At 38.3% G+C, this 14,727-nt stretch overlaps 1 protein-coding gene across 3 annotated transcripts; it reads right to left on the reverse strand.

The window, feature by feature from the left end:
* Positions 1-12,998: 12,998 nt before the first annotated feature.
* LOC110805171 (basic leucine zipper 23) lies at positions 12,999-14,462 on the reverse strand. Of its 3 annotated transcripts, none has more exons than XM_022010775.2 (2): positions 14,316-14,462; positions 12,999-13,873 (listed from the first exon to the last, which is right to left on the reverse strand). In XM_022010775.2, the coding sequence occupies exon 2, from the start codon at positions 13,769-13,771 to the stop codon at positions 13,316-13,318; it is 456 nt and encodes a 151-aa protein (XP_021866467.1). In that variant the 5' UTR covers positions 13,772-13,873; positions 14,316-14,462; the 3' UTR covers positions 12,999-13,315. The 3 variants fall into 3 exon arrangements, with proteins under 3 accessions (XP_021866467.1, XP_021866468.1, XP_056687106.1); XM_022010776.2 differs by having other exon boundaries at positions 12,999-13,846; positions 14,316-14,460; XM_056831128.1 differs by lacking the exon at positions 14,316-14,462 and adding an exon at positions 14,009-14,309.
* Between the last annotated feature and the right edge of the window lie 265 nt (positions 14,463-14,727).

A 14,727-nucleotide genomic window follows, 5' to 3' on the forward strand; every position in this document is an offset into this window, starting at 1 on the left:
TAAACTGAGTCTCAAGACGAGAAAACTCAGCTTCCTTCTCCTTAATTTTCTTGGAAAGGTCCTCCATTTGAGAAAAGTTCTGATCAATTTGCAAGAGACGAGCCGTGTTCTCAGCATTTTGGGAACCCAGGGCGTTGGTCACAACGTCAATCTCCTCCCGCTTGTCAAAACGAAGTTTCTCCAGTGCAGCAAAATGCTGATCGCCACACTGACTGGCCAGAAGACGGTGTCGAGCCTCTTCGTGCACCAAAGTAGTGCGCCACTTCTTCAGCGAGTCCAGCAGAATGAACATCTGCCCAAAACAGCAAGAGTAAAACACAAGAGAAACAAGAATATGTAAATAATAAAGGCATAATGAAACTCACATCCAGTGCCGAGGACTGCATAACGGCAAGCATATTCTCGGCCGCCTCGGGAAGAGTCTCAGCATACTTGGGAGGAATGGCATTGCGCATCAACGTCATCATCCTCCTTCGGTCATGAGAGTTGAACCCGCCTGAAGAAGGGTTCTGATCCAATTCAACATCAATGTCTTTCTGAGGGTCGGGAATTTCTATGGGAAAAACAACGGCCTTAGAATCCCTGGGAGAGACTATAGAACTGCTAGACGAGGAACGGCAGGTGGTTACGATGTTGGAGTAAAACTTACCCCCGGAATTCCTAGCTCTTTCCGCCGCCTTCAGAGGAATATTCCGGCGGACGGCTTCAGCAATCCCCGCAAGAGGATCGACCGTCTCTCCAGCTTTCTGAAAGCTAAAAGTGGATGCAGCCTTGGGGACGGCAAACACCTTAGGGGCCTTCAAAGCCGTTGACTTGAAGACGGGTTTCCCTGTGCTGCCAGCCCTGCGCTTAGAAGAAGGTGTCGCATCCGTGGCCGCCTTCCTCGCCTTCTGAAGAAATGAGAACATATAAGTTGCAAACAATAAAGGGAATTACATAGGAAGGCCTGATCAATACCTTCTCCTCAGCAGGAGGGGGAGCCATCTACTCTGGGACGGCTTGCTCGGCCGCCTGCTGACGCTGCCAAGCCTTAAAGGTGCTGGCGTCAAGTACCTTCGCCAGCCAGGACGGCATATCCACTTGGCCTTTGGAGGCATCGTCTAGCTTATCCATGGCCTCGTCTGAAAAAACAAATAAAGACATTAGTATAGTTTTGATGAAACAGTGAAAGATTTGAAGTATAGGTACATTACCTCTCGGCATATACGGACACAAGCCCACAGCCGAGAGGAAAACGGGATCGCCCAGTTGATCCAGATGAGGAAACCACCCCTCGGGTATGTAGGCCGTCTTGTCCTTAACTATGAGCGGCTTGGCCTTGAACAAAGACGAGATCCGTTCCCAGAGAGCGGCGGAGACCGGAGGGAAAGAGCTGCCCTTTCCAACCAAGTTGGGCTTGACGTTCCAACGTCTCATCCGCTCGCACATCTCCAAATTTGTGATTTTGATAACCACCCACTTTTTCCTCCAGTGATGCCATTTGGACGCCTTTCCCATCACCGTCCGATAAGCTCCCTTGTACGTAAGAATTAGCCAACCCGCGGCGGCTTTTGAAACTTGGGACATGGAGGCGATCCTTAGGAACGCCGGGAAGGAGGGAGTAATACCTTCGAGCTCACAACGAGCGATATAGCCAAACACACCAGCCCAAGAGTTGGGGGACATTTGGTTCAGGGCAATGTTGAAGCCGTCCAGCAATTCCACCACAAAGGGGTGAGGGGGGAATCTCATGCCAAGCTTCAGAAAGGAGCTGTACACGGCGAATTCCCCTTCCACCAGTCCAAAGCTGGTGCAGTCCATACCACCCGGCGAGGAAGGTCAGCCACGGCTGAAGTGGAAAGATTGCGCTGGGGTGAAGGTGACCTTCCTCCCCACCTGACGTGCTCGCCGGCGCGACATCGGCGCGCTCGTTTGAGGGGACTGACAGGCTAAAGTCGTATCACCTAGTCAAAATAAACCTAATTCCACTAACAAGGTAGCAAGGGAAGTCAGGATCGTATCCACAGGGAAACAAGCGTTCTTTCTACTATTAAAACTAAGGTCTAAACTATTGGGAAACAAGAAAGTTGGTTGATTTGTATATTAAAACTAAGACAATAATAAAAGAGGAATAAATAAGATATTAAGAGGTCTAGGGCATAGGTTCACCAATGAACAACAATCCGGGATGATAAACAATATTAATAATAAATAGAACAGTTAATTATATTAGCATGCTCTCTCGAATCGATACTAATCATAGACTTAGAATTAACGGGCTCTCGCTACGTATTAATCCCAGTTCTACCTATCGACACAAGCCTAAACATCAAATTGCATCTCTCGAATCTTAACTTGATATTGCTAGACTAATACAATTAGACCTGCGCAAATCTAATTGCATAGTAAATAAAATCAATCAATAGGAATTAACCACAATACCAACAATCAACAACATTCAATCATCCCTTCATATTAATTCATGGATTCCCAAAACCCTAGAATATAAACTACTCACAAATATTTAATTTAAACAAAGCAAACATGATTAATGAAAACATAATTAAAATTGAATAAAGAATGAAAGAAATAATAAATACCAAATTGAAGAACGAAGGATGAAATTTAAAGTTTGAAACTTGAAAGCAACAATAAAAATAATTAACAAAAGTTTAGAGAAAGAATAAAAACTAAGCAATAAACTAAGGTACTAGAAAAATAAGATCCCAAATAATATGTCTAAGGGCTATATTTATATTCTTGCCCAAAAGTAGAAGAAAAAAACCGGAAACAAAGCAAAAATCCGCGCCCAGGGGTTGTCGTCGCCCGATCGGGCAATGGGCCGCCCGATCGGGCGAACTGCTCGTCAAACTGCACGATCCCGTATCTTAAAAACACCATATCTCCTTCGTTATAAGTCGGAATTAGGCGAGTGACTACTCGTTGGAAAGCTCTTGAAGTCTAGAATCCAACCCAATTTGAATCGCTGCATTTGGAGTTGTATAACTCGAGTTATGATCAAAAGAGTGGACGACATTCAGTTTTCTACTTCTTTCACTATTCGCTTTGCATGAAAATTCTTCCAACTCAATGTTTGCGCTCTCGAAAGTATATAATCTCTTGTATTGATTCAAATAAGTAGGAAATGCATAAAAATATGTTAATTCCTACAATGATGAACCTGAAACTACAAACACACTACAAGGAGCACATTAGTACTAAAAATCGCTCCGAAGAGCTCATTTGAGATCAAAAAGTACTAAGGGACGGGGGTAAAAACTCTATATAAAACGCACATATCAAACCTCCCCAAGCTAGATCCTTGCTTGTCCCTAAGCAAGGAAATCATCGATGAACACAAGACCAACTTCACCCCCAACATATTTCAAAACGAAAACATAGTCCAAAGTAAAATCCAACAAGCATGCATCAATGTCAACCAATCAAATCCATTCAATCGCTAATCCTCCTTAACAATCGTCACGCAAAGCGAACCACAAATGCACAATGGAATTCAAGACTAGTGCTCACACACTCGTCACTCATTTATGTGGCGGATAAAAGATGTACCCGTTCGCTCTCCTCCCAACATATAAGTGTACAATGCCCTCCCAAAACTCACAACACTCGTGTGTCTAGAAAAACATACACTCAACCTAATAGTCGACTCGGAATATGTCATGTCATAACTTGCATTGATAAACAACTACTTTCACATTAATATGACTCTATGCACAAAGGTCGGAAGGTCTTCAAAGCTTGTAATGATAGGCTTAGGTAGGGGTGCGGTAAATTTGGGTGAAATGTGAGCTTAAAGCCTTGGCTTTGGGGAGCATAAATCCTAGCAAAACCATGATCAACCACAAATGATGACCACAACTCTCCCACTCAACACATGATGAAACAACAAACAAACCACACTATACTTTCTTGCCTTTCTTTCACAATTAAAATCAATCACTCATAAAGATAAGAAATTACAATACTTGAGTGAAACAATGCTTTGAATTTTTCTGAGAGTAATGAATTTTTTTTCTTTTTATTTTTTTCAATTTCCTTTTTATTTTTTTCCTTTGGAAACCTTCATATTTTCTATTCTTCTCGTCTCTTTCACTCTTCATTATTTTTTTTTCTCTTTTTCAAACAACAAACAAGATAAGAAGAACTCCCTTATTTCCTTTTCAACACTCACTTTGTGCTCAAAATGTAGCACACTACAACTCCCTCACCTCACTTACTATTAGCTACCCCAAGCTAGGCTTGGGACTAGTAACCAATGGGGCTTTCATGGGCTTGTAATATGGCTAGTCACCGAATAAAGGGGCACAAGCAACAACATGGGTAGAAAAGGAGGGAACAAATGTATCTAGATTCATCTGAAGGCTACCTAAACAGAAAAATGCCTTCGTCCTCCACAATGTGCATGTATATGAGTCATAAAACACTACTAACAGTTGCAAACCAATACTCAAAATCAATGACACACCAGGAAGCTATCACACATCCTAACCAAGTCAACTAGCCAAGCACCAAGTCCACAAATAGTTAGTCAGAGTTGACTCATGTTAAGGCATCAAAGCAATTGAATATCAAATCATGGCTAACACATCCACATTGCTCGTCATCAAATACCAAGAATCAAAACAATTTTCAATCAAAGGGGCACAGGGAAGCATGATATTGTATTCATCGGAACATATTTTTGTATTTTTTTTTTTCAAAAGCGATAAACTAATCTAGAAAGCAATAACACATACCTCCCCAAAGCCAAACTCAGCAATGTCCCCAGTGCTTAAAGGAGTGGAGATCGAGGGTCTCAATAATCGTTGAACCCCTCCGGGTCCAAGTCTTCTATGCCTTCCGCTCGACCTTGGTTAGTAAATAACCAACCAACGAGCGCAGAAGCTTGTCATGCGCACTCGCACATCTTTCGTGCAACCGGACATGCACGATAACCAACAACAAAAATTGCATAAAGTCCGAACGAACTCTATGCCAGTAAGGAGTAGGATGCCTAAAGGAAGAAGAACAAAAGGAAAAAAACAATAATAAAAGAAGAATAGGAAAAAGAAGGAAAAGAGAAAGTAGGCATACTCTCCTTATGGAAGCTATTTTTGTGGACTATTGATTCTTCAACCTCAACGATCAATGAAATATCACTCTCTGTGTTTGGGCATTCATGGTGGACAAGCTCTTCACCATATAGATCTCTTTGCAAAGCATCCACCTCTTCTTTGTAATTACTGCAAGTACCTGCAAAAGATTCACAAAGAGGAACCGGAAAAGAATAATAATCCATTTTTTTTTCAAAGAGAAATTAAAGAAAAGAAAATATGTACATGCTCCCAAAAAACACGAAGTTCTTCGAGACTCAGGAAAATAATCTAGACCACAAAATTAATAGCAGAAAATAAAACCGTTTCCCCGGCAATGGCGCCAAAATTTGACAGGCTAAAGTCGTATCACCTAGTCAAAAATAAACCTAATTCCACTAACAAGGTAGCAAGGGAAGTCAGGATCGTATCCACAGGGAAACAAGCGTTCTTTCTACTATTAAAACTAAGGTCTAAACTATTGGGAAACAAGAAAGTTGGTTGATTTGTATATTAAAACTAAGACAATAATAAAAGAGGAATAAATAAGATATTAAGAGGTCTAGGGCATAGGTTCACCAATGAACAACAATCCGGGATGATAAACAATATTAATAATCAATAGAACAGTTAATTAGATTAGCATGCTCTCTCGAATCGATACTAATTATAGACTTAGAATTAACGGGCTCTCGCTACGTATTAATCCCAGTTCTACCTATTGACACAAGCCTAAACATCAAATTGCATCTCTCGAATCTTAACTCGATATTGCTAGACTAATACAATTAGACCTGCGCAAATCTAATCGCATAGTAAATAAAATCAATCAATAGGAATTAACCACAATACCAACAATCAACAACATTCAATCATCCCTTCATATTAATTCATGGATTCCCAAAACCCTAGAATATAAACTACTCACAAATATTTAATTTAAACAAAGCAAACATGATTAATGAAAACATAATTAAAATTGAATAAAGAATGAAAGAAATAATAAATACCAAATTGAAGAACGAAGGATGAAATTTAAAGTTTGAAACTTGAAAGCAACCATAAAAGTAATTAACAAAAGTTTAGAGAAAGAATAAAAACTAAGCAATAAACTAAGGTACTAGAAAAATAAGATCCCAAATAATATGTCTAAGGGCTATATTTATAGTCTTGCCCAAAACTAGAAGAAAAAAACCGGAAACAAAGCAAAAATCCGCGCCCAGGGGTTGTCGTTGCCCGATCGCGCAATGGGCCGCCCGATCGGGCCATCTGCTCGTCAAACTGCACGATCCCGTATCTTAAAAACACCATATCTCCTTCGTTATAAGTTGGAATTAGGCGAGTGACCCCTCGTTGGAAAGCTCTTGAAGTCTAAAATCCAACCCAATTTTAATCGCTGCATTTGGAGTTGTATAACCCGAGTTATGATCAAAAGAGTGGACGACATTCAGTTTTCTACTTCTTTCACTATTCGCTTTGCATGAAAATTCTTCCAACTCAATGTTTGCGCTCTCGAAAGTATATAATCTCTTGTATTGATTCAAATAAGTAGGAAATGCATAAAAATATGTTAATTCCTACAATGATGAACCTGAAACTACAAACACACTACAAGGAGCACATTAGTACTAAAAATCGCTCCGAAGAGCTCATTTGAGATCAAAAAGTACTAAGGGACGGGGTAAAAACTCTATATAAAACGCATATATCAGGGACGTCCTCCTCCATGGGAGAAGAAGATTCCCCTTCGAATTTCTCTTCGTCTTCTATTCGCGCCATGAAATCCTGCACAGGCTGACGACTTGGCTCAAGACGAGGGGCATTACTTGAAAAGAGAAGGCGTCAAAAGGACAGGTTGACGCCCTCAGTTTGACGTAGCCCTTACATAGTTAAGAAGAAAGAATTGGGAAGGATCAAAATCAACAAACAAATTTTCTCAAAAGAAAGCATTACCTGATAGATCAAAGAGAATTTTTGAAGAAACTTGATGAAGAACTACAAGAACAGGACTTTGAATGTTGTGGCGGCGCTACAGTGAATTTCGGTGGATGTAAGACGCCGGAAATCGCCTCCTCTTATAGATCTCAAATAATCACTAGAAATGAGGGGAAAAGTCACTCAAAATGGCCACTTATTTATAGAGGGGTAAGAAATGATTACCCCTGCCACGCGTCGTCATCCCATTGAACACTCCAAGAGCAGTGAAAACTAACGTCTGTTTTCACTCCTCATGAGGGGCAAATGATGTGGGCTTGAATATCTCCAATATAAGGCCCAAAGAAGCTACAATGACCAATACAGGCCAGCTGGGCCCAAGCCTAGGAAGTAGGCCCAAACCTTGGCACCTAAACGAAATAAGAGCACAGCCTTATTTTAGAAGGCCCACCTTCTCTGAGAAGCCAGGCCTAATTTGTAAAAGGCTCATCATTGTTGGCCAAATAACACGTGTCCTAAATCCCCAAGGGGCACGCATCCCACAGCTAGGGTTGAGGGATCAATTCCCAAGAAACCATAGCCCTATAAATAGCTCAGATCCCAAGGTAAGGGCAATCAATTCATTCCCGCCAACCTAAAACTATCTTTGCTCTGCCTTCTCTCTATAAGTTATTTATCTCTCTAGCTTATACTTACTTAAGCATCGGAGGGAATATTCCTACGGGAATATTCTTGTTTTGCAGGTTGCCAGAAGTTCGTGCCAGGTCATACTTGATACCTCCGAGGAACGCGTGCCACGTCAGCACCGTAAAAGATCCCACAACACATGAGCTTTTAAACGAACACGAACGAGCTTGGAAATGAACATGAACGACTTGTTCGCGAGCCTAAACGAGCCGAACAATAGGTTGTTCGAGCTAGAATCATTTATTAAACGAGCTTAAAATTTTTGTTCAAGCTCGTTTGTTTACTAGTGAGCGAGCTTTGACAGAGCTTTGACCGAGCTTGTTCACGAGCTGTTCGGGAGTGTATCGGCTCATTGACATCCCTATAGACACTACAAATTTATATAGTGTATTACAATTTAAGTAAATTAATTAATGTGGACCGATATCATAATATTACTTCATTTTAATTATTTTAGCCCACCCAAATTAAATATCCGAATTACTTAAATACAATTTAGATCATATGTTTTTTGGCTAGGTCATATTGTTAGCCCAAAATAAACAAACCGAGTGGACCAGGTTAAAGACTCCCAAGTCACAAAATGGGCCCGAGCCCAAACCTACCAAGTCTAGTAAATGAGTCTTCAGCTCCTATATATAAATACTACTCTTCTACTTCAATAGCAAGGATCAGAAATTCATTATTCTCAAGAGCTCATAAAATTCTCTTGGAATTCTCTCTGAATGTAGTTAATAAACACATCAAATTTGTGTCGACTGCTTAGTCAAACACAAACCCAGGTTGACAACATCAAGCGGACGTCACCATAAACTCAAACTCAGGTTGACGTCATCAAAAGATTGTCACCCTAAACTCAAACTCAGGTTGACGTCATCAGGCAACTGTCAACCTCAAACCAAATCCGGGTGTCACATACTTCTCACCGTCAGCTGCAGAACAGAATCAGAGTACTTAGTTTATTTTCTTGTAAATTGTCAAATATAGAGATTGTACCCAAATATTCAAATATCAATCAAAATAAATTTGTTACATTATTTCTATCTTATTTACCAGACTAGAAAATTTGTGTACACAAATTTTGGCACGCTCGGTGGGACAATCTCTGCCTCTCATCTTTGTTTTCATGGATCAAAAGAAAATTATCTCTCAACCTGCTGGTGGACAATTGTCACAGTTCAGGAGCGAGCTGTAGCATTGGCTGCAATGTTCCAAAACACTGGTATCATTACAAGAGGAATGAGAAAGAAGAATACTATCTCTGCTGTAGAAGATCTGCAAACTGCATGCGGTCCTAAAAAGGCGCGCAAACACCATTCTTTTCCCTCAGTTCCTAAGGTGTTTGTCACGCCTTCCTCTCAAAGGTTGCGTGAAACCTCTGTATTCGGTTTAACGTTTCCAGCTGAACCGGAACAACATCATGTTGCTTCTCTTATATTGAAGCAAAGCTTTCTTGGGGATTCTAGCAAGATGGTCATCCACAATAGCCCACTCTTCAAATTTTATGACAGAGAAAACGGCTCTGAAGCTGGTAGTTCCCCAACTGCAACATTCGAAGAAGCACCTGGTTTCGAAGACCCCTTTGAATTCTCACATACAGACATTGCGTCTGTAATGGTGATTAATGCAAAAACTGTGGAGGAGAAACTTGTTGAGATGAGGGTTCTTCTCGAACGGTTACAGGCAGACAGAGAAGAAAAGGATGCTAAAACCAAGCATCTAACTAAGAAGCTTAACAAACGTCATACAAACGCCGCTTCAAGTCACGGGAGTTCTGAGAGTGATGGTGATAGCTCTGACTCTAGTAGTCACTCCGGTGGCTCTGTCAAGGTCAGTGCTCAAAAAATACAAGAAGGTGGCATTGTGGCTTCCATGGAAGCCGAAATGGAGAGAGAAAAGAAAATGGCGAATTGGACATTATTTTAGTGTTGTATAATGTGATGTCGTGGAAAAATATGATGTCTAGGAAGTAGGAACATTTTGATTAATGGGTATGTGAAATGTGGTGATTTTGGGAGAGCTTGAAAGGTGTTCGATGAAATGCCTGAACGAAATTGTGTTTAAGAAGAGGCATCAGTTTCAGTTTTTAGTTTCTAGGAGTTGGCTGATTTGATACTTGTACAAGTATGTTACCAAGATAAATGTTTGGATTCTAAAGGAACAAAGATTATGAATGTGTTGTTTGGACTTGTACATGCTTTTGTACGTGTAGTTCGTCCTTGGTAAAACTTATCAAATATTGGTAGAGGTGCTAAAACATGTTTGCTCCTCATATCAAATAGTAACTATGTAGCTGGTGATATCATCTCAGATTCTCAACAGATGGAAAAGAAGCTTAATTCACAGCCCTCATAATAGACCAATTTTTATTCTTGGTTTGGTGTGTGTTCTTGAGGATAATAAGGCATAAGTTTTGGCTAATTTTACAGGGACATGCTAATCCTGCTTGAATTGGATGAGATTAAATAATGTAAAGCTAAATCATTTTTGTTCCATATTATTTTAGATGGTGCCTATTCTCTGAACTCATATTGTTGGTATCCTTAGAAGAGGAGGGTTGTGCTCCCTTGTGTGTATTCTGGTATATTATTGTTTCTAAGGGCCATCCATCTTTCTTGACCTTTTTGAGTATGTGTTTGTGTTTGAGTTAGCTTGTACTATATATATATATCTCTTTGTTATCAGCAATACGATTCAAGGCTTTCAATCATTAATATCAATCTTGTCAGAGTGCACAAATCTCATGAAATTATCAAAGCAAAACAACATCTAAATTAGAAGAACCATTCATCAAAGGGGTTTTTATAGCCAACCATGACTAACGACTACTTTTCAAACACAAAAACTAGAAGTTGCAACATTAGAATAGCTATATTTAAGTTTGGGGCATTTGGTGAAATAAGTTTCAAAATAGGGGCATTTGGTGAAATAAGTTTCAAAATAGGGGCATTTAGTGAATTGAAAACTTGGTTAACGGCGGACTAACGACACGTTATTAGTAAGGGTATGGTGGGAATGTGTACGGATTGTGGGGGATATTTTATGAATTGTTGAAACTTGATGGGAGTTTGATGAAATATCCGTTCTTTTTATGACGAAGTTGGAGAGATCATGGACTTTTCCTCGAAACACATTTAAGTATGTATGATATAGACACGCTAAATTGATAAATTGAAATTTGAAATTTGAAATTTGAGTAATATGACTTAAGAACAATAACAACTTCCACACAGTGACGGCACCACTGGTTTTGAAAGATCTAATAACAAATGATGAAAATTAAATAAGTTAATTAAAAATAGACGCAACATTACTTTCGTGGAACAGAGTTATTTCAGTTGTATGAATTGCACAATACTTCCAAGTAGACACGATATCAAATCCCACCAACAACTCTTTTTTTTTCCTATTTTCCAAGATATATATACAACTCCGCATCTTGCTATGCCAGTAGCCTATAGCCTAGTATGCCACATTGCCACCCTTATTTAACTTATTTGTTCTTTTTTAAATTATTGTTTGTAGTCCATGATTTTTGAAAAACCTCACTAGTTAAGGTTTTTTTTTCTTCTTCTTTTCTTTAGTTTAGTTATTAATTTTAGTTTGAGCTCTTTATGGTGGATGGTCTATGCTTCGAGATTGCACCCTATACTTTCATTTCCCATCAAAAAAGAAAAGAAAAACAAATATATGTGAGTTTATTTTCTAACTTAAAAAAAAGGAATTTTTGTGAAACACTACCTTAATGTTTGGACGTTTTATAAATTACTACTTTATAAAAACTTTTTTATATTTTCCTACCTTATAAGTTTCATATGTTTGAGTAACACTACCTTGTAACAGAAAACGTTAAATTGCTCCGTTTGGGGCCCCATCCCAAGAGGTTCCCTCCATTTCTTAACTTGAATTTACCCCTAAGTCCTCCCTTTACTTCCCTACCAAACGACTTTCTCTATTCTCCTTTCTCTTTCCTTCCTCTTTCTCAATATCCGTCCTCCCATTTATTTTTCTCAGTTTTCTCCTTTATTGAAGTGCCCCACCTCGATGATGGTTTGATCTGTGAGAATTTTAGGTGAATGGGGCATATGATGAAACCAATTTCAAAATTGTGGTTGATATAAGTTTCTTTTGCTATGATGCAATCCTTTCCATGTTGGTGCTAATCACTATACCGGCTTTGTTCTGATCTTCACATGTTCTTCGTGTTGTGTTTTCTATACTTAGCAGGCCAATTGAATGAAGGACTTAGTTTTATATAGGCATACATTATGTTTTAGAGTTTCTTGTATTCCTATGTGGTGCTCGTTTGATATACCATGATGACCGGTACATATGTTTGCGAAGATTGCCTAATGCTGTTGTCCGTAGTATGGCTTCTTCATCCTAATTATACATTTTTCTTCATCAGCTACCCTCCATTTCTTAATTTGGATTGAATTTTTGTTATTCGACTTCTTAGTCTCCAAGCTCAAACTGAAACTGTATTTTTTTGAAAACCCCCAAATTGAAATTAAAAACCAAAATCGAATATTCAAAACACGAAAACACACATTTTTTTTATCAATTCCAGAACCCTAATTATGTAATTAAGTTGTTTTCAGATGTGAATTAAAAGGTTTCTAGTTGTTAATTTAGCAAATTGTTTCGAATTTACTTAAATCCAACAAGAACAAAAAAAACCTAATTTGAAAAGAAAAAAACCCAGAAATTGAGGATGATGAACAAATTCATTTCATTCACCTTTTGACTACTCGAATCTGCAAATATCCATTGAGCAATTTCCTTTAACAAGAACACTTACCCAGATTTTCTGAAACGCCTCAATGTGGTTGAATGTAGTTGAATGTGGTGAAATGGGCATTTAAATAAGGGGTAAAGGGAGTTAAAGCTGATGAAGAAAGTCGTTGGTATGGACCCCACAAACGGAGAAATTTAACGTTTTCTGTTACAAGGTAGTGTTACTCAAATATATGAAACTTATAAGGTAGAAAAATATAAAAAAGTTTTATAAGGTAGTAATTCACAAAACGTCCAAACATTAAGATAGTGTTTCACAAAATTTCCTAAGAAAAATGTAACTGCAAATTTGCACTAAACGCATATTTTCACCCAATATTATGGGCCGGGAGCTATTAGACAAAGATATTTGGACATTCGGTTTTAATTAGACTATCGATATCAATGAACTATATTTTTTTACGTTTGATACTTCATGGCACCGCCACTGCTTCCTAAATCAGTTTATATTACAATTGTGGAAATATAAAAGTTAATGAGATCAAAATTAAGGTTGACACAATATCATAAAGACAAAACAGTGCATAGTTTGTAATAACAAAATCCAAGATTGTGATACATAATATTTAGCACTATTAAAACAGTCTGAATCCAGTACAGAACAAATCAATCCAATTAGTTTGCCAATGTATATAAGCTATCATTAGAAACACTGTAATAACATAAATAAGATTCCTAATAAAAGAAAAAGATACCAACTTATCACCTTTTTCTCCAATCATCGCCAGATGAACTGCCAGTATTTGGTCGAATTCTATGTGCTACAATAAAACGATCCTGATTTGGGTGCAGACCTCAGACTCTAAAGTTGGCAATATCAGGAATCAGGGCTGGTAGTGGTTTTTCTGATATGGAAAAGAAGCAATCTCACCTTCAATTCTTCCTCTTATATCAACAAGAAGACACTTAAGCCTTGCAATCTCAGCTTCCAACACAGACTGTCTCTCTAACCTCTTTAACAATTGCTCATTCAAGGCGCTCAATTTCAAAACCTCGTTCTCCAATAAAGCTGCATTTGCTTTCTTCTTCTGACGATACTTGCGAACAGCTTCTCTATTATTACCTCCTTTTTTCAATGTTTTCTGTTCTTCGCAATCAGAAGAATCGTCATTGTATTTGTAACCACTCTTTTCTTCACTGGAGCCTCCAGTTGTCTGCAAATGGTTACAGGTACTAGTATTACCATTCAATATTTCATCTATGTAACTCCCCATTGTTCCACTACTGGGAATCTCATCGCCAATGTTTGCACTAGAAAATACTAGCTCAACATCATCCATCAAAATAACTCCAATCAATTGCTCCACGAAACTGATGTTCTTTTGTTGTTGCGATTGTTCATCCCTTCAGAAACCCTATAATTTTTTAGAAATTATCACCACCTAACATAAGACCAAATTAAATTGATTACAACGAGTTTAACAAGTTCAAATTACAACCAACAATCCAATATCTTAGACATTTGTTCTTAACCTGGTTTACATCTATCATTTAACTTAAACAAAAATAAATCTAACCAAACTATGGAAAGGCTAGTGTCGTTGACTCGTGTTCTGACCACTGAACCAAGCTTCCCTTCCACGTTTAAACCCACTGAGTTCATAATCGATTCGCAAGATTCATGAATGGATTCATCATGAATCCCATAATCCCATTACCAATATATTGTGTACTCTAAAACAGAATTGGATTAAAACAGAACTAGTATCAACGGGTTATAAATTAAAGTAACATAGAAACAAAATCACAAATCATATACTCGTAATAAATTTACAATAAGAGAAAAGAAAATCTTAATGATATAGCAAGCTAAAGGAGTCTCACCATTTCTGTGGTTAAATGATCTTCACAATTCACGACTAGACTAGTAGGGATTAGAGAGACAAATGGAAGAATGGACGTGAGAAATATGTCGCCATTTTTAATTTTGTACATAAATGGACATGAGAAATATGTCGCCATTTTTTATTTTCTACTTAATTTGAGAGGGGCTTTTTTGTATTTCTAGGTATAAAATATTAGAGTCTAATCATTGTTTTTTTTTTTTCAAGTCTCGATCTTATGCCATCTATTTCACATAATGGCATCATCCAATTCTAGATTTGTAGACCCTGCCAAATATGAAGTACTGCGGTCTGTTTACGTGTGTGTGAGAAATAAATTTACCAGGTTTGACAAAGGGTGTTGTACGATATTTAGGCTGTGTTCTATTTACCTGATTTCCACTTATTTTTCC

This window comes from Spinacia oleracea, chromosome 6 (assembly GCF_020520425.1).
Source record: "Spinacia oleracea cultivar Varoflay chromosome 6, BTI_SOV_V1, whole genome shotgun sequence".
Taxonomy (NCBI): domain Eukaryota; kingdom Viridiplantae; phylum Streptophyta; class Magnoliopsida; order Caryophyllales; family Amaranthaceae; genus Spinacia; species Spinacia oleracea.